This window comes from Prunus dulcis, chromosome 1 (assembly GCF_902201215.1).
Source record: "Prunus dulcis chromosome 1, ALMONDv2, whole genome shotgun sequence".
Classification (NCBI taxonomy): domain Eukaryota; kingdom Viridiplantae; phylum Streptophyta; class Magnoliopsida; order Rosales; family Rosaceae; genus Prunus; species Prunus dulcis.
In genome coordinates this window covers 25,414,767-25,433,456 of record NC_047650.1, presented here as the reverse complement: position 1 = coordinate 25,433,456, position 18,690 = coordinate 25,414,767, and the positions used below count along the sequence as shown (strand labels likewise).

At 39.0% G+C, this 18,690-nt stretch overlaps 4 protein-coding genes across 7 annotated transcripts; all 4 read right to left on the bottom strand.

Moving 5' to 3' along the window:
- Positions 1–2,538: 2,538 nt before the first annotated feature.
- Positions 2,539–6,289, bottom strand: LOC117614752 (LRR receptor-like serine/threonine-protein kinase RPK2). The gene has a single exon (XM_034343652.1). The coding sequence runs from the start codon at positions 6,174–6,176 to the stop codon at positions 2,766–2,768; it is 3,411 nt and encodes a 1,136-aa protein (XP_034199543.1). The 5' UTR covers positions 6,177–6,289; the 3' UTR covers positions 2,539–2,765.
- A 795-nt stretch (positions 6,290–7,084) lies between these two features.
- Positions 7,085–10,542, bottom strand: LOC117612286 (proteinaceous RNase P 1, chloroplastic/mitochondrial). The gene is made up of 6 exons (XM_034341072.1): positions 9,276–10,542; positions 8,489–8,578; positions 8,208–8,389; positions 7,879–7,999; positions 7,508–7,576; positions 7,085–7,363 (listed from the first exon to the last, which is right to left on the bottom strand). Exons 1-6 carry the CDS (start codon positions 10,404–10,406, stop codon positions 7,259–7,261), a joined length of 1,698 nt encoding a protein of 565 aa, XP_034196963.1. The 5' UTR covers positions 10,407–10,542; the 3' UTR covers positions 7,085–7,258.
- Positions 10,543–10,788: 246 nt separating this feature from the next.
- On the bottom strand, positions 10,789–13,605 carry LOC117614294 (S-adenosylmethionine mitochondrial carrier protein). The gene is made up of 7 exons (XM_034343056.1): positions 13,329–13,605; positions 12,778–12,894; positions 12,527–12,602; positions 12,240–12,335; positions 11,572–12,088; positions 11,276–11,411; positions 10,789–11,128 (listed from the first exon to the last, which is right to left on the bottom strand). The coding sequence occupies exons 1-7, from the start codon at positions 13,329–13,331 to the stop codon at positions 10,940–10,942; spliced, it is 1,134 nt and encodes a 377-aa protein (XP_034198947.1). The 5' UTR covers positions 13,332–13,605; the 3' UTR covers positions 10,789–10,939.
- Positions 13,606–14,577: 972 nt separating this feature from the next.
- On the bottom strand, positions 14,578–18,210 carry LOC117614293. Of its 4 annotated transcripts, XR_004583851.1 has the most exons (5): positions 17,763–18,210; positions 16,377–17,244; positions 15,499–15,717; positions 15,075–15,147; positions 14,578–14,976 (listed from the first exon to the last, which is right to left on the bottom strand). XR_004583851.1 is itself a non-coding variant. In XM_034343054.1 (4 exons), exons 2-3 carry the CDS (start codon positions 17,240–17,242, stop codon positions 15,504–15,506), a joined length of 1,080 nt encoding a protein of 359 aa, XP_034198945.1. In that variant the 5' UTR covers positions 17,243–17,244; positions 17,763–18,210; the 3' UTR covers positions 14,578–15,157; positions 15,499–15,503. The 4 variants fall into 4 exon arrangements, 3 of the variants coding, with proteins under 3 accessions (XP_034198945.1, XP_034198944.1, XP_034198946.1); XM_034343054.1 differs by having other exon boundaries at positions 14,578–15,157; XM_034343053.1 differs by having other exon boundaries at positions 14,578–15,147.
- Positions 18,211–18,690: the final 480 nt, after the last annotated feature.

The following is an 18,690-nucleotide window of genomic DNA, read 5'->3' as shown; positions in this document are numbered from 1 at the left end:
ATATTTAGATGAATACCTTATATTAAACACAGGTGAACTTTAGCTTTACTTATCAAGTTATTTTTACTATGGGGATTATTATGATGGTAAACTGTTTTCAAGAATATTATATTTGGTTCACTCACATTTTCAACCTGTTTTTCGCCCCCCAGGCCGTAGAAGTGCGCAGGATCCACAACCGGGCCATTCATAGCTTCCGCGCCACCAAAAGAGGTAGAGTTTTGTAGAAAAGCCCTTGAAACCCTGTAAACTTTAGAAAATGCTCTGATATCTAGTTTGAGTGGAAAACTGGAGCTGGAGAATACTTGGTTATTCAATTCTGGCAGTTGGTGTAGATTTATTTGATTGTTTGACAGGTGGATAAATTTGGGTTTGGTCAAAATACAGGGGAGACTCTGCCGAATTTTCGGCAGAAGTCCAAAGAAAGTTTTCCTAGTAACTGTAGCAGGAGGGGTAAAATGGTCATTTGTGCCCGACAGTTGCCAGATGTCGGACACGCACAGGGCTTGGTTCGAATTCCAAAGTAGAATTGGGATCGGGTCCTGTCATTTCAACTCTAATTTTATCCACTTACACTCTATTTTATAACTAAAAAAAGAGTGGTAAGTGGATAAAATTGGAATGAGAAATTATTACCCTAAAAAAAAAGGAGAAGAGAGAGATGAGAGTGTATGTTTTGTTTTTTTTAACAAAAATTAAGGCCGGACAAAAGAGAAAAGAGGAGAGAGAAAAGTGTGAGTAATATTTATTTAACATAAATGTGGGGCAGGCATGAGCCCAGCCTGCCACATGCTGGAACCGCCCCTGGTCAGGTAGCTGCTGCTACCAGTGGCGGGTTCATTTTAGAAATATTTGTTCAGCTCCAAAGATTTGCTGCTTGAATACTTGGCTTCTTGCACAGTGGTTGAGAAGTTCATAATAACTCCCTTCTCTATCCTGGTTCCAGCTTGTGTAATTGGTATGTTTCTCACTTAGATGCATGTGGTTGCTTTGTGAAGCTTGCAAACTGGTTTCCGCTATAAATGAGGCTAAAGGGAAAATGAGAAGTTCGAACCTATTGAGTGTAAAGATAAATGCTCTTTACTACAACTCTACGAGATTACCCACTTCGACAATTGACTTTTGACTTGTTTGGGCTTGGCGGCTTTGGGTATATGGGTAGCCTCTTTTGTATCTCTTTAAGATTAGGCATGGCAACAACGTGTTGTATGTTCGTGTTGTGTCATTTGCAATTGTCATATCCTCAGAGATCTCGCTCTCTTTTTGTTAAAACTCTATCTCTCCGAGTCCTCCTCTTCTTCACAACACAAAATTGCTGCTACAATTCTCTTCACTTCTTCACCACAACATGTAAGCCCCTAAATCCAAAATTGAGCTGCCAATTCAGATAATTTATCTCTCATGATAGAGTTTCTTGATTAATTGTGAATTTCTGTTATGGTTCTTATCAATTTCTTAGCTTTGGTCTGAATTTTGAGAGTAGCCCTAGATTTGTTACTTAGTTAGTCCGATGTTATTAATTCAATTTTTTTTCTTCAGCTGATATTTATTAGTAGTGTTTTATGATTAGGTTTTTCTTGTCCACATAATAGGCTTATAATTTGAAGAGATTCACTATAATACCCAATATAGGAGCCCAAATTATAGAAAAACCCTATATGAAATGGACTTTAGAAACATACCCAAATGTCATTTACAACATAACAAAAAGGCTTTTAACTTCTTTTAAATTACAAAACTACCATTGATTTCTTAAAACAAACCCAACCCAAAAATCTCATAAAAAACCCAAAACACTCAATGGGGCATCAAAGTAATTTAATAATTAAAATTAAATTCAATAAGGTCAGGTGTCATTTTTTGGGTATGTTTATAGAAATTAAATAGTGTATGGTTTATTTATAGTTTCAGTGCTAAGAATTAGTATTTGACTAAATATCTCTATAATTTGTTGGTAGTTTTTTTCATTAAAAAAAGTTGGCCTTTTCCCAACAAATAAACCCACCACTCCCTCTGATCTGAAAGCAAGGCCCAATATATCCCAAAAAATGGAAATAGGGTTTAGGGTTGCATTAGATTGCATCAACCAACCAACTAGGCATGTTTCCCAATTACAGTGAGATTTCCATATCTATTTGCTCACCTACTACTACTAGTGCAGAAAGAAAGAACGCATAGATGATTATGTTATGTTTATAAAGAACAATAAAGAACCACAGCTCAGCTGCAGCCTACAGGGTTATGTTACAAGTAGGTCATCTAACAATAAAATTAATCAGAATGAATGATACTATTATCAAGGTTTTATAACTTAGAGAGGCACACCATGTCAACCCCATCCCATTTAGCAGGTTTTCCATTTTCTTTTTTTCAATAAAAGGCACTTTTCAGAGGCCTTTGCAAACAAAGCCTCATCAGGTCCTGTTATTTGTCAAATAACAAGACAGAAAGTTGCAACTTAATTCCAGAAACGAAGTACGATGTCTTACTGCTGCATTCACAACCTCAAGGACTACCCATTTTTCAGTTTGGATTATATTTAAACTGCAAACGAACTGAGACATACTTGTATAGATGCAAGGTTCAAAAAATTTCTCAGCTCAGGAAAATATGCTTGTTACAACAGCAACAACAAACTGAGAACCAAATTTGAGGGATCCCCAAAATTTGACTGCGCACAAATGTACAAATTACAAGCATGTCATACCTTCTATACTTCTAGGGTTATGGTCTACCTCTACACTTATACTCTGGTCATTACCCGGCTAGCCTGAAATAGGTTGGATTCGCTTCAACCTTTGGACAACTTGCTTCATTGTAGGCCTAATGGAGAGGGTCTCAACTGTGCACGTTACAGCCAAGTACAGCATCTCTACCAGATCATCCTGGGGTCCGGCATCCCATAGCCCTTCCATGAAGACCTCCTTAGCCCGACCCATTCGTAACAGCATGCATGCCCAAGAAACAATGTTGAAACCATGGCCATGTGAAGAAAATGAAGGGTCCAAGGCTTCTTTATCCGAAATCAATTCAAGCAGCACGACACCATAACTGTAAACATCAGCCTTTTCAGACACACGACAAGTCATAGCATACTCTGGTGCTACGTAACCAAAAGTCCCTGCCACACCAGTTGTTGCATGTGTTTCAGAAGTTCCCAAAAGCCTAGATAATCCAAAGTCAGACAAATAGGCATTGTACTCATCATCTAACAGTATATTACTTGGCTTGACATCACGGTGCAGGACACGCGGAATACACTCATCATGCAGATAAGCAAGTGCATGGGCTATATCCAGAGCAATCTTGTGGAGAATATTCCAATTAAAAGGTCTTCTAGATCTTTCCTTAATAAAATTTTCCAAATTGCCTCCTGGCAAATAATTATATATGAGTAACATCTCAGTTTCACTGGCATGGTAACCTATTAAAGTCACCAGGTTGGGGTGTCTCACCCTTCCAAGGGTCTTAATCTCAGCATGGAACTGTTGAACACCATGAAACCTTCCAACAGCAAGCCTCTTTACAGCTACAACGGTTCCAGGACCGATTTCGGCTTTGTAAGTGGCCCCAAATCCTCCACTCCCGATGTAGTTGCTGGCATTAAAATTTGCTGTTGCTTGAACAATAGTCTCAAACGTCAATGAAGCCCCAATGTCTGTAAAAACTGTCATTTCTTTATATTCAAAACCCTGAACCCTGGAATCTGGTATCCATTTTCTAGTGTAAAAGAAAAGGATAACAAGTGAGAGCAGAACCAAAACAACAGCTGATGCAGATACTATAGATGCAATCTCAATTGAGTTTAATCCACTATTGTCCTCATCACCAACAGTTTCTGATGAAGAATCAGGGTGATATTGTGAATTCCCAGAGCTATCTGGTTGATCTGTTGATGGAGCAGTGAGTGAAACAATAGGGCATGGATTAAGGAAAGGGTTTCCAAGGACACCGCTACAGTTCATCACACTATTGTTAAATGGAAATGAACCAGACAGGTTATTGAAGGATGCATTAAATGTAGATAGTGATCTCGCCTTAGTCATTCCTGAAGGGATGTGCCCAGTGAGTTTATTGTCGTCAAGCAGAAAAACAGTGATGTTTTTCAAGTTCACAAGACCTTGTGGAATATCACCAGAAAGAGAATTTGAAGATAGTTTTAACACTTCAAGGGATTGTAACCTCACAAAACTAGCAGGAATTGCACCAGTAAGGTTGTTATTAGCCAGGGACAGATACTTAAGATAATTCAAATGACTGATATCCTCAGGAATTTGACCCTGCAACCGGTTCCTGCTCAAGTCAAGAAAGACAAGAGATTTCCAATACCCAAGATCTGGAGGTATTGACCCAGATAATAGATTATCAGAGACATCCAGGAATCTAAGAGATCTGCACATCACTCCAACCTTAAAAGGAATGCGACCTGATATCCTGTTGTTACTAACATTGATAATCATTCCATGTAATCCATCACATTGTCCTAGTAAGCTTTCAGGAAATGATCCAGTGAGTTTGTTCCCGCCAGAAAGAAATGCATAAACAGTCCGCTTCCCCAATCCCTCCAATGCGAGAGGGAGGTGTTGGATTGGACCAATGAAGTTGTTACCACTAAAATCGTGAATCATTGTGAAACTAGCACCGAAAAGTGGTAAATGGGTGTCAAGCTGAGTTCTGCAAGCAAAGAGCAATTGATATGCAACTGATGGATTGTGGACTCGGACAAGATCTGAATTCGGGGGCACCTGGGGGCACACTCTGTAACTAAACTTGGGGATAGGTCCAGACATGAGGTTCCCACTAACATTGAAAACGGTCATACAAGGAACTGGAAGCTTCTCATCAATCTTCCCACTCAGCTTATTTGAGCCCAAATTCAGATAATGCAGCTTCTTGCATCTTTCAAATACTCCAACAACTTCTCCACTGAAAAGGTTCTGAGCTAAGTTCACAATTTCCAAGTTCTCACAACCACCCCAATTGCTTGGAAGCTGGCCTTCAAGGGTTGCCCTTGGCGCCCAAACTATTTTCAAATTTGGCAGGGTTGTAATTTCCTCCGGAATGGAGCCTTCATAGTAATTGTAATCGTCCTCCCAACCACTAGATCTTTCAACTGATGAATCTTCATTGGTATTCTGATGGGATGTCAACGGATTAAAACGAGTTGATAGGACAAGAACGGACAAATTGACACACTGTCCGAGCTCAAAGGGGATTGGACCGCTAAGGCTATTCCTAGAAACATCTAGAACTTCAAGCCTTTGAATCCGACCAAGTTCTCGGGGAATTACACCATCCAACATATTCGAAAACAACAAAAGAGTCTGTAACCGCCCACAATTTCCCAAACTAGCTGGAATCCTTCCAACAAGGGAATTCCCTGACACATCAAGCTGTTCAAGATTCCGACAATTATGTCCAAATTTAGATGGTATAGACCCATTTAACCTATTTTGAGACAAATAAAGCCCTCGCAACTTTGGAAAACTACCAAAGAAGCCAGGAATGGTTCCACTCACTTCATTACCAGCTAAATGCAGAACCTCCAAATTCATGCATCTGGAAAGCGAAAAAGGAACCTCGCCGCCAATTCTATTAAACCCAATATTCAAAACCCTCAACTTTCTCAAACCCGAGAACCGGTTTGGCAACTTCCCGGTCAACAGATTTCCCTCAAGATCAAGCACTTCAAGCTTCTCTAAACCCCAAACTACCTTAGGAATTTCGCCGTTAAGTTCATTGTAAGGCAGCGATAAAACTCTAAGCTCAGTGAGCTTTCCAACCCAAGGTGAAAGCTTTCCAGCTAAATTTTCACTACTACGTGAACTAGTCCTCCACACCCCAAACCCATTAAACGGAAATTGAAGTTTCAAAGTCTCAGAGCAAGAAAGAGCTTGAAAATTACCTCCTTTTCCATCAATGCCCGTGATTCTGAGCGAGACGACCCTGGATTTGGAGTCGCAGGAGACCCCAAGCCACGAACAGTAGTGGTCGGAGCTGTTTGAGCTCCAACTGGAGAGAACCCCATGTAGGTCTGGAAATGAGCTCTTGATCTCAAGCAAAATCGATTTGTCGGAAAACAGCGCTTCCCCGGAAACGGAAGAGAAAACGCAGTAACACAGTAAGCAGATGACGTTGACTAAAAGCACGGTCTTGGAGAGCAGATGGCATCTCATTTTCTCAGAAACAAGAGGGTAAACGGCGTCGTTGCGGTTTCCACCTTTACCTCCTTCTTCGTCTTCCGTATCTGCTTCTTCTGCTGTTTAAGGAGAAGACTGTGAGGTCTTTGAGGCGCTTCTCTTAAGTTGTTCATTATTATATTGGTTTTTCTTCTGCTGGTTTTAGATTGGAAAATTCATTGCCCAATGGCAGAGAGCGTGGGTGGGGCCCAGTCGACTTTAAGCGGTGTTGTGTGGGGACCATTGTCGGTCAATGAACGCATAAGCTCGTCAACATATGGCTGCTGCTTGTAAAACCATGCGGATACTGGGGCCCTGCATGTTTGTCTACGTGGCGGTCTTTCTGTGCCACCTGCCGTCAAGAGACATTCTGCTTTTCATTCTCTTCTTGCTTAACGACTAAATAATAATATAAAAAAACAATTATTGTTTCCGTTCAAATCATTATTTAATCAAACCTAATAATTTTCACAAAATCAATTTCCTAATTTTGGTCTGAATTATCGTCAATAGTTTCTATTTTCTCTAATTTAATGTTACAATTGCAATGATAATTTACAATTTCCGCCCAAATTCTGATATTACTCACAAAATCTGATAATCGCATATCACGTGATTAGTTAATCCGAGATAATTACCACTACTTTCTTCACGTAGAGTTAACTAGAGCTGGTTGTTCTGATTGTAAAACAAATTAACCCAAAGCAATGTTATTTTACGAAAATTCTTCAATAAATATTTTATGTTAAGGATTGATTACATATTTTTAATCATGATCGTTGGACTGCATGTCTGTTGCATATTAAATTTACTAACACATCTAATGAATACAATCTAACGACCGAGATTAGAAATATGTAATCAATCCTTAACTTAAACGAACCCTTAAGTTCAAATATATGTAGACCAAAGAAATCTATAGATTAAGTTAACCTTGAGGAGGGCATTATTCTCACACAAATAGCAATTACAGTGTACTCTAAATCATAGTGTACAATGAATTATATTTTTATCTTTGAAAAACCACATATGAATTAAGAATCAAAGAAATATATATATATATATATATATATATCCCTCTATTTGGTATTTGTTGTGGCTCTGGTGGCACACAGCCACTGCCTTGGGGTCTCAATGTCATCACCTGTGGTTGTTGGCACGTGCCACCGCCCATCCTCCGACTCCTGCATTTACATCACCCAACAATGTATTCATCAACTTGTGTTCTAGGCTGTTACAACTCCATACAACTAAAGCAAAAGTTTGTGTTTATACCAACAACAACTAGATGAAAGAAAGAAGAAGATATTATTGGCTGATTATCACACCTGAATTACAATTGAATATGGGGGTGGCATGTGAAGGGCAAGTCCCTGCCTCGAGACTGACATTCGAACCTGCAAAATATGAACATATATAAACAGTGAACAATTAATTTTATTTATTAATTTTTTCAAATTTCTGGTTACTGGTGTTTGCCATACTATCTAAGAAAGAAATACAAGAACAGCCAAATGCCCTTTCAAATGTCTCCTCCCTTATTATCTTTGAGAAATTGGGGGATACATTTAAAGATGGATCCAAGCAAAAGCCCCCTCAAGCTGTTTGCATGGATGGATAGACAATTCGGACAAGATTTTGACTACATACCAAAGATTCTTCTAGATATTGAGAACATAAATCAGCAGAAGCATGATACCTGATGTTTTTCCTTCCATCTTGGGAAAAAGTTAGTCCCTAGAAGTTGGAACAAGTGGTCTCTCATCTCATCGTTTGTCACCAGCAAACACTTGGAATTAACAGCAGCATATAACCAGTACCTATAAATCACACGGGAATACCTTTTAGGCACATTCAAACTCTGGTAATAATCTGAGACCTATAGATATTTAAGCCATGGAGCATATATATATATATATATATATATATATGTTGCAACTATTCGTGTAAATATTTCTCCTTTTCAACATGCAACAATCTCTAAGAAATCAGTCCAATCATTTTATTGCTCAAGATATGCAAACTTACCAATCATCATTTGAACCAGCTGGGGTAGCATAAAGTGCACCAGCCTTTTTCCAACTCTCTAACAGTTTCTTGTTATTAGAATTCTGAGCAGGGCCACCAGTTACACGATTTGTGTGTAATATAACAAGTGGCAATCTCTTTGACGGGCTCATTTGGCGTAACCGGTTCACCAGAGTATTGAGCTACAACCAAAGATGGAGTCATGAAGTAGCCTATTATATACTGATATGAAGAAATCAAACTATGGAGTGTTACAAAACTAATCATAGTCTCCCACTCACCTGGGAAAAGCTGAAATTATGTAGATTGATAAGACCCACATTGGCACCATCTATAACAGCATCAAATGGACCATGCTTCTGAAGCCACTCCTGGATGAGTTTAACTTCTAATCAATCATGACAGCTGACAAACATTTTATGTATCATTTGCCTGAATCATACAAAATATGAGATATCGACCATTGACTAATTAATGAAATCGGTATCATGATAACATGACAAGAAAACACACGAGGAATGGGGGGTTTGACAACAATTGGATCTCACAAGATTGGGAAGGCACTGCCACTAGTACTCTTTATAAACTGTGCCTCCTAACAGAGTTTCTTTCTTTTTTGGGTCGGACCTCCTAATGGAGTTATGAAGCTATTTTCCCAATAAACCCAAGCTTAGGAGATATCATATCTCGTACACTGTGTTCTAAATTCTAATGTCAGTCTTGACCTCTAAGCGAAATTGAAGCACTAATCATCACAAAATTAGTATTTAGTTAAACAACAATATAGTTGCAAACAATTTATACAACTTAATGCATACATCCACAAGGCCCTCCAAGGGGGAACTCTTCCCATTAATATAACGACATGAATATAAAGATGCATATCAAGCAAGTTGAATCATTTGCGCAAATCGCATAAGTTCATCCAATCATTGAGCTTTCAAATTTTCGAATTATGATATGCTAAAGTTAAAACTTGAATCTTAAAACTCTAATCCGTCATGGGTAACCAATTTTCTTAAAATCTCAGAAACTGAAGACAAATAAACAAGGAAAGCAGAGTCACACCTTGAACTGAAAAAAATCAGCCTTAACCTCCCTTTGGCTAGCCAATTTGTTCAAAGAGGTAGCAAAATTCTCAGTTTCTTTTGGATCAATATCGATAGAAACAAGCTTTTGGCCGCAACAAGAGCATGTCCCTGCTTCATCCATCTGAGTCCTAACCACCCTCCAATTCCCACTCCCCAACCACCCTTGCCCATGCCACCCACCACCTCCTCTCACAACCCCTTCCCTCACCTTCTCCACGTCCCAACTCTCCATCCCAACATTCGCCGCCTCCTCCGACATAAACCACTCCTCCACCACCCCAGAAGTCGACTCGGAGACCTGCCTCACGGAAATCCGCAACCGGTGCAACATCTCATAAACCTTGTCACCCTTGCTAGAATCAGAACTAACTTTTAACAAAGCAGAAATCTCAGGCTCCTCAGCGATGACCTTAGATTCTACCATGTGGGCATCAACTTCATAAGCTCTATCAGCCTCCCCCTTCTTACAGAACCCAAACAATGCCGGGCCGTAGGACCTCAACTTGGGCGGAATCCCAAGACCCTTCATCTGCTTCACCAAATGAAAGGCCATTTCCGGGTCCTCTGCTGCTGCCGCAAGCCTAGCAGCACTGGTAAAAGTGGCCTCATTGGGCACAACCTTATCATCAACCATCTGGCGAAAAATCTCAAAACCCCTCTTCAAACCCACACCATCATCATCAGCACCACCATTGGAAGAGCACAAATAAAGCAAAACATTATAATGGTGCAGACTAAGCGGGAGCCCTCTACTTCTGGCCTCATCATAAATCCTCAGAGCTTCGACCAGGTGGCCATGCCTGGAACACATGTCGAGCTTGTGCCTCAGTACCCCCTCCGGCGATTCTCGCCTTGCTTTCTTCTTGGATTTGTTGGAAACCAGTGGCGCCGAAGCCGAACGCGAAGGTGAATCATTGGAGAGAGCCAGAGTGCAAAGATGGAGCCTTTTGTCCATGGAGAAGTTGTCCATGGAAGTTGGGGTCAGTTTAGGTTTCAGGAAGTGGATAATTGTACGAAAAATGCAGCGAGAATTGCGGGAGATTAGGGGAAGTGGGATTTTGATGAACGAGGAGAAGAGAGGTGGGGTTCTGGCGAGAGCGCCTACCATTTTTTTAATTTCTTTTGGGTTTTTGTTGTTGATTGTAAATTTGTAATACAAAGCAATTATTGGGTTATTGAAAACAAGTCTGGTTATTTTCTCTGTTATTCATGTTTGCAGGGCTGAGAGTGAAAGTTGAGCAGAGAGGTTGAAAACATCTGCAACTATCTAAAACCCTAGCTGCCACTCCGTGAGCGGGAAACGACACGTCGCAGTGGGCTTGCTTACTTTACTTCCTTTTTTTTTTTTCTTTCCTTTTTTCCATGACCAAAAAAATAAATAATAACTAAGAAAAAAAGAGAGAGAGGGAGAATCATACAACGAAAATGTGCAGAAGTGTAGTTAAAAAGAATAACCAAGACGAGATTTTGTTTAGAGGAAGACACGGACAAGCATGTTAAACCCGAAGATGTATTATCAATGCCTTTGGACAAGAAGACTAGTTTCATTTAGATAACAAAACAGCTAAACGTATACAGCTACACATATGCAGCTCTCTGTGAATTCAACTAAGCATTCTATGCCAATTAATTTGATCATCTTCAAGCAAGACGATCCACAGTCAAGAAATAACTTCCCACCATGATGAATGATGCAATCCCACTGCGAGCCATCCGTAACCCAAGGCCACGGAACAGGAGATTCCTGTCTGCAGGGTGAATCCCTGTAAGTCTCTCAAACCTATTCCCTGGTCTTCCCCATTTCAGAAGCTTCCTCTCCCTAGAGACAAACTGCCCAAAACAAAACACAAACTTTCAACATTCATTACCAAAGCAACCTTATTAATAAAAAAACACCCATTGCAAGGCATTTTGTTGAGCTGATGCTAGTAGATCACACCCAAAGCAGACCAACGTTGCCAAGAACAGGTAGCATACCTTGGGCAGCACAATACATTGTGATCGAGACTTAGCAGTGTCAAAACAATGAGAAGCAGCTGCAGCAACTGAACCAGAAACTCCAGCAGCAAGACTCACAGCCCAAGGAGACAGAGGACCAATTTCATCATCCGACCTTAGACAAAGAAAATGCACTTCAGTAAAAAGAAAAAGGGTACGTTAATTTATTTTTTACATGTAAGCATTGGATGCACAGACATGAGAAATGCAAAATATGGTGCTTGATGGTGTGATTGAACTAATATGGGGTAGGTCATAGCAAGTCCCTTTAATACCTAGGTTCTGGATCCATCCCCACTGCCTTCCAGTCAAGCATTGCTCGGTGCAGGGATTGCCAAGTAGAGAAGAATATGCCACCAAAAACTGAATCCCGAACAACCCCTGACCGTAGGCCTCTCCATAATGCACCCCATCCTTCTAAACAGATGACTTCAGATGGTTTCCTAACACTGAACACGGATGGTGGCCTCCCAGATCCCGTCATCATCCATGGATACTCTTGTAAAGCACTCGTCATATTGGGATGTTTGGTTGTTAGGGTGGATAAAAGGCCAACAGAAGAATTTAATGCCTTCACGTCCGGAATATATCCACGCAATAACCTTTGAATCACAGGTGCAACAGCTCCCTTTTCTGTGAGAGAGGCCGAGCTTGGAATGCGAGAAGCAGAGGTCACCTGGGCACGAAGTTTTATAAGTTCAAAGGGAGAACTTATTAGTGCTTCTGCAACACCAGCAACAAGTCCTGCCAGGAGGGCCTCAGAGACATAGACATAGTTATCTTCTCGACCATCTGCAAAAGAGGTATTTGCAACCACATAATGTATCAGAAGCTGTAAATCAATTATAACAAAGATAAATTTTGGTACCATATATTGATACACCACTCTATCCATGTAACTTCACATGTTTATTATCGGGTACAGACAAATTAAGGGAAATACCTTTATAAAAGGCTGTCAAAATTTCATAGGTCCCAAAGCGAGCTCCAACCCCAAAAGTTCTTCCCACTGCCAGCCATAGGAAACCATTGTACAAACCTACAATATGCATCACAAACCAAACTTAGCACTTATCAGTAAGCCCTTGAGGGTGTTTTGGGGGTTGGGGGAGAGCAGCAGGATGTGGAAACACTAATGAAACCATCCTAGTAACTCTCATGTACTCCCATGCTTCTTATATCTTGTCAAGTAAAGGTAGAATTGAAAAAATAAAAAATTCGGGGAAGCACCTGTATTTCCTGAAAAGTATCGAACTCTCTTTAAAACCTGAGCAGTTGTCAGTTGTTTATTAGACCCTGAACCAACCTGTTCTCACAATGAAAATAAATGAGGATCCAGGGTAGAAGCAGATTATGACATTGCTCTTCATTTTTTTTATAGGAAAAAATATTCATTAAGAAGAGTAGTACATAACAGAGATTTTGAAAAACAAATAACTTCTCAAGCATCAGAAATCTAGGCAAAGATGTCGGTAACAAACCTGAATAAGGGTTTTGATAGTATCAAGAGGGTAAGTAAGAGCTGTGCCTAATGCCACCGACCCTACACCAGAAAGTGCATGGATTGCAAAGATCTGGTTCTTTAACCACTCATCCATCTAAAATTCAACAAAAATCAAAGAAAAAGTAAATATTTCTCATCAGCAATTGAGATAGAGCTTTATATGCCAGTCAACTTTTAAGTAACAAATATTTATTCGTAATCTATTTCCACACGTTACTCAACAACTGTCAGATGCAATACAAATGCCTGTACAGTTAGTAGTTCATGATGAAAAACTAAATCTGAACAGGCACTAATTTGTTTCTTTCTCTTTTTGATAGTGACCTAGCAAGCATATTCCAAGACCAGTAGAAGATAAATAAGAATTGGTCACTCTGCGGCCTTTCCTCAAACACGTTATTTACAATATACTTCATATATGAAAACCCGAAGAACATTAAAAGAAAAAACAACAAAAACAAAATTAATCAAAATGAAGAAATGCTTAAAATGAGTGTTTTAGAAATTAGCAGTCAAAGAATGCGGTACCATCGCTGTTAAAGTCACTTTGCTTTCTTCTTTCCCTTCTTCAAAATCGTAGTGTGAATTCCAGCTCTCAAAACTCTAACAGGAAGGAGTAGTAAGCTAAATATCAGCAACATGGCAACATTCTTGAACGAATATCAACTGCAACACGGAAAAAGTTTCATTTTTTATCAAAATTTAAATTCTCAGACTAAAAAACTTCTATAAAAATTCTTGAGCTGCTGAGCAATAAGCAGCGCCATCACGGGCAACGGAGGAGATGAGGAGAGGAGGGAATGGGAGATTGCTTTTTGGGCCTTGGACTTTTTAATCGAAGCCCAATTCATATTCGATTTGATAACACCCAACCCCAAATTGCAAATTTCACAAATCTGCCACTTCAATATTTTTTTATTATTAAAAAAGTGGCATTTCTTAATGATTTAATGATATTCTTATCATATCTCCCTTTCTTCTTCTTCTTTTTTTGAGAAATTATAATCTCCCTTTAAATATATATTTTTGGGTCACTGGGTTTTACACGAAAATTCAATTTGGTCACTAAGAATTTTTTTTAATAAACTTGGTCATTGTGTTTCCTAAAGTTTACAATTTATAGACATTCTATTATCTTCCGTTAACATTCTCTAAGTGCAATTTTTAATTGTATGATTTTATGAGTTATGGTATATTGTGTTGTTAAGGTTTAACAAACTGGGAGAAATTTTGGGTTGAAATCGGAACTATGAGTTATAAGGTCATAGATTGAATGCTATATTAAACTTGAATCGATTGAGTGAAAAGTGTATTGTGACTTCATATGGCAAGGAGATGTAATCAAGGTGATAGAGCACCAACATTATATTGGAAAGTTGTTGATTTCATTTGAATTTGATTTGCCTTTTTTATTTTCCTTAGACCTCACAATTTCAATTTCAACCATTTCTCTCAATATGTTAACCCCTAATAGCACAATATACCCTAACTTGTTGAGTTAGAGGAAGAAGTCTGAAGTTGCTTCCTACAAAAATAAAAATAAAAACTGCACTTAACGGAAGATAACGGAGAATGTCTATAAATTGTAAACTTTGGAAAACACAATGATCAATTTGGCTAAAAAAAATTCACAGTGACCAAATTGAATTTCCAAGTAAAACCAAGTGACCAGAAAATTTTTAACCCTATATATATATATTTTTTTAAGCCCATGGATTGAGAGAACAATGTTTTTTTCGCAACTTCTGATATTAACAAGTGAGGAGAGAATTGCCAATTGTGAAATATCCTGCTTATCGTTTCAGCGACAGTCTCATTTGAAGAAAATATCCAGGTAACTATAATAAAAAATAAATTTGTGGATCCTTTTCTCATGGATGGACCTGCATATTTAAAACTAAATGATCATATGGCATCTCAAATTGGTTATGTACATTACCAAAGTATTCTTTGTTGGAAGGAGATTTTGGTAACATGTGATGAGCCCGCTCTGTACTCTCGGACCATGCCTGATAAATCAAGATAACATAAGGGCTGGTGCTGATTCTGCTGCTGAATGTTCTGTCATTCAAATCCATGCTTCAATTAAAATCAGCTTCCGTTGCGAAGAAAGTTGCTAGCTATGCCCGTGATTGGCTTGGCAGATTGCTCTTGTCAAATTGGTAGCACATTCTTCCTGGAACAGCATGTTGACATAAAGTTTTGTCTGTCAAGGTTTTTCACAGCCTGCTCTGCTCACATTACTTTATGATATGGCAAATGAGAGAGAGAGACCTGGGTTGTTCTTCTTCGTATGCCTTTGGAATGCAAAGCATTGCAGATTTCGTGTAGCATTCAGGGCTTCCCACTAGATGAAACTGAGACTAATCAGACAAGAGAGCTTACAAGTTTCCCTTATTGTATGCAAATGCTACATGTATTATAAGATGCATTAAACCTACTGTACAATTCAAGTTACGCCATGTAGCATGTTGTGCATAAACCAAAGCAAAAAATATGACCTGAAACTAGAGTACTAGAAATTATTGCACTAGATATCTGACATAGAATAGAAGACACTCCAACTATCAACTGAGTTTGAGGGGATTTCGATGTGTGAATGACTGATCTTCTGTAACTATACATACTTTTCTCGGAACAAGTACCTTAAAGGAAGGTTAGGCATTCATTATGGACAAAGAAAGAGGATAGCACTTACATTTCTCAACAACAACCACCACAGCAAGAACAAGAAGGACTAGAACAGTGACGATGACAAGAACAACCCCACTTGCACCAAGAAAAGCACCGACACCAATAGGTGGGTTTTGATTTGGTTACTTTTTTAGTCGATACTTTGGCCGCTGCTGGTGGCTCCAGACACTTCTCTTCGGTATACTGTGTAACCTTCATAGAATTTTTCATCCCATCTGTCAATCTGCCATATCAAAATGTGCATAACAGTCACAAACCATAGATTGCATTTGCAAGAGACACAGAGACATGAAAAGATATCAAATATATAGATTATAATTTAGTAAAAGAAAATATTATTATTAAGGATTTCTGTTTCTACTTAAAGACGGACAAATGTCCTCTATGGTTAAAGAAACATGCATACATGGTTGTAAACTCACAATGGATTCTTTCTGCTACAGTTCCAAGGGTAGCAGAACGCCCAGCTACAATTCAAACAGTAGCAGGTTGGCCATGTACCATGGTATAACGCCCAACTACAATTAGAACAGTAGCACAATGGCCATGCACGCTTCTTTGTTCTCTAATAAACAAAGCTATATTCTTCATCGACCGAGTTCAATGTTCGGGATCTTAGCCAATAAAAGAAAAGTTTTAGGTTTGGGAACTTCCGTGCATATATACATACATGAGTATGCACACAGATGATGCTTCCTATGCACACAAACTACTGTAGACATGCGTATGTCTGAATTTTGTGTGTGCATGAGCATGTATAATACTAGAAATTATTCGATGAACACTAGCTCTGTATTATACATTCAAAACTGTATGCATGCCCATCCTTTAGTACACAGTGCATCCATATGAAAAGATAGGGACTATCCATGCATAGTTCACCTTAGAAAATTTATATAGACGTACATTGGGAAGGCAAAAGAGCGTGTGCTAGCTCCACTCCCATCGGAACGGCGGGAGAGGCTATGGGATTTGAAGGATACATTTGGAGGTGGTACTCTTCCCTCACTATGATCTTCGGCATTTGTTCTTGCAGTGTCCTTGACGGTCTCATCTGCCATTCCTTCAGCTCCAGATTCCCTCACCTCTTCAATCCCATTGCTTTCAATTTCTAGCTCAGGAATTGGAGGAGGGTGTGGACTGAGCCCAAACAACTCGCCTGATTTATATAGTTCCCCAGACTTAGTCAAATCACCCAGCAAAAATATATGGTCTCTGGAAAAGCTATTGTTGCCTAAATGAATGCTAAACAATGACTCATTGGAAGCAACACTCCATTCCATTTCTTTGTTGGATTTACTTCTTGCAAACACAGAAGACGGGATCCTGCAAGGATCATATCCTCCACTCCGTTCCATCATTTGGACTGTGGGGGATTCTGTCGGTGACATACCATGCCCAACATCCGAAACTCGGGATGTTGATGCAGGACCCAGAGAGCTGTGGTCATGATGTTTAGGGAGGGAAGCAATATATGGTGAAGTGGAAATTCTATTTGTGTCCACTTGGAAGAGATCTTCCAATGACGAGTCTGATGCCACTGAAGACAAAGAGGACAAAGAGATTAGCTTTCTGGACGGGTCACGCAGATCACCTTCATTAGCATCAGCCTCTGGATGTATTGTTGAATGGCTATTTCTATCACTCGCATCAGGAGCCTTTGACGTTTCTGAGTGCTTACTGCCTCCACTTCCATCAACAACTATTTCTGAATGCTTACTGTTTCTGCTGCCAGGTTCCAAGTCCATAACTGAAACATGCCCAATTTCATAACAGATATAATTGATAGATTTTGCTTTCAAATCTTATAAAGTACAGAAACTAAATCCGCAGTAAGTTGATGGATTTCCAACTTGGTTGCTTGAATGGAAAATGCTATCACAATAACAGTTAACAAAGATTTGCAAGTTAAGCAAAACACAGCCGTCTAGAAAGATGAGCATTCGGTATTAGTTTGGCGGACACATGTCATTATCAATTCACACAATTCAAAACTTTGAGCCATTTAAATGAATGGGTTATGAAAACCAACAAATTTAAAACCCTACCAGTTATATACAATTTCATGTGTTTATAATGTCAACAATTACCAAATTAACTGCGTGAGCCGTCATTTGCACAAGCATTTCAATATGCTAAGACAACAAGCAATGTCTTTTCCCTATAAATTCTTGAAATTTCATTTTCAGATATAAGCCATGAATTTGATAGCTAAATTCAAATTGATTCAAAAATCTAACAAATAGATAAAGAAGGAAAGAAGCTCACTTGAATCATTACAAAGAAGCCCTTCGGTCCCCAATTCCAAATGACCCCATCGGGACGATCAGCAGTCCTCTGCCTCCTGCTCACCTCTCTTTTTCTTTTTTGTGATAGGAAACCCTCCTCCCACACCGCAATTGAATCGAAAAATTGCCCGAGAAATAGAAATTGAAAACTTACAAACCTTCAAAACCCAAATATTAGAAAAAATGTAAGAAGGAGAAACCCCTTGATTGATAAACCCTAATTTTGTAAAAAATAGAAAATAAATAAAAAAGATAGGACTCAAAGCTGTTGCCGTTGAATATCTGAATTTGTGTTGTAGAAATAATAATGAGGGAATGCCAAATGGGAAATTAGGGTTTGTGAGTGGGAAAATCTGATGATGAAAGGCGTTGCGACATTTTCGGCGTTTCTTTGGGTTCCCTCTGTATCTGTAACTAACGATCACTGCCTTTCGCGCCATTTTAACTACTCTGCCTTCTTTGGGCGCTACATAAGCCGTCGCATGCTGGGATTTAATTCAGGTGTTCGGATTCGTCCTATCGTTCGATGCCACGTCACGGGATAAGGATATAATAGTAATTTGATTCGTGGACGAAAGTGTCCTTTTGAGGAATAAGGTCTTTGTGAGTTGTGAATAATGTGGCATTTTCCCTGAATTAGGATGCCAATTTTCGACATAATAAACAAGCAAAAAGGCATAGCCCAATAAAAAATAGTCTTAACTTACATCACATTTGAATTGATTTCCCATGATTTTAGTATTGTGTGTGTGAGAAATCTCTCTATTCTATGATTTCTACTATCGCTTATACTAAAAATAAAAGCAAAAAGAAAATAATCAAATAGATCATATTAAGTTTAATTAATATGTACAGTTGTAGGTTAGGTCATTTAGAGCATCTCTAATAACTTTTTCAACCACTTTGTG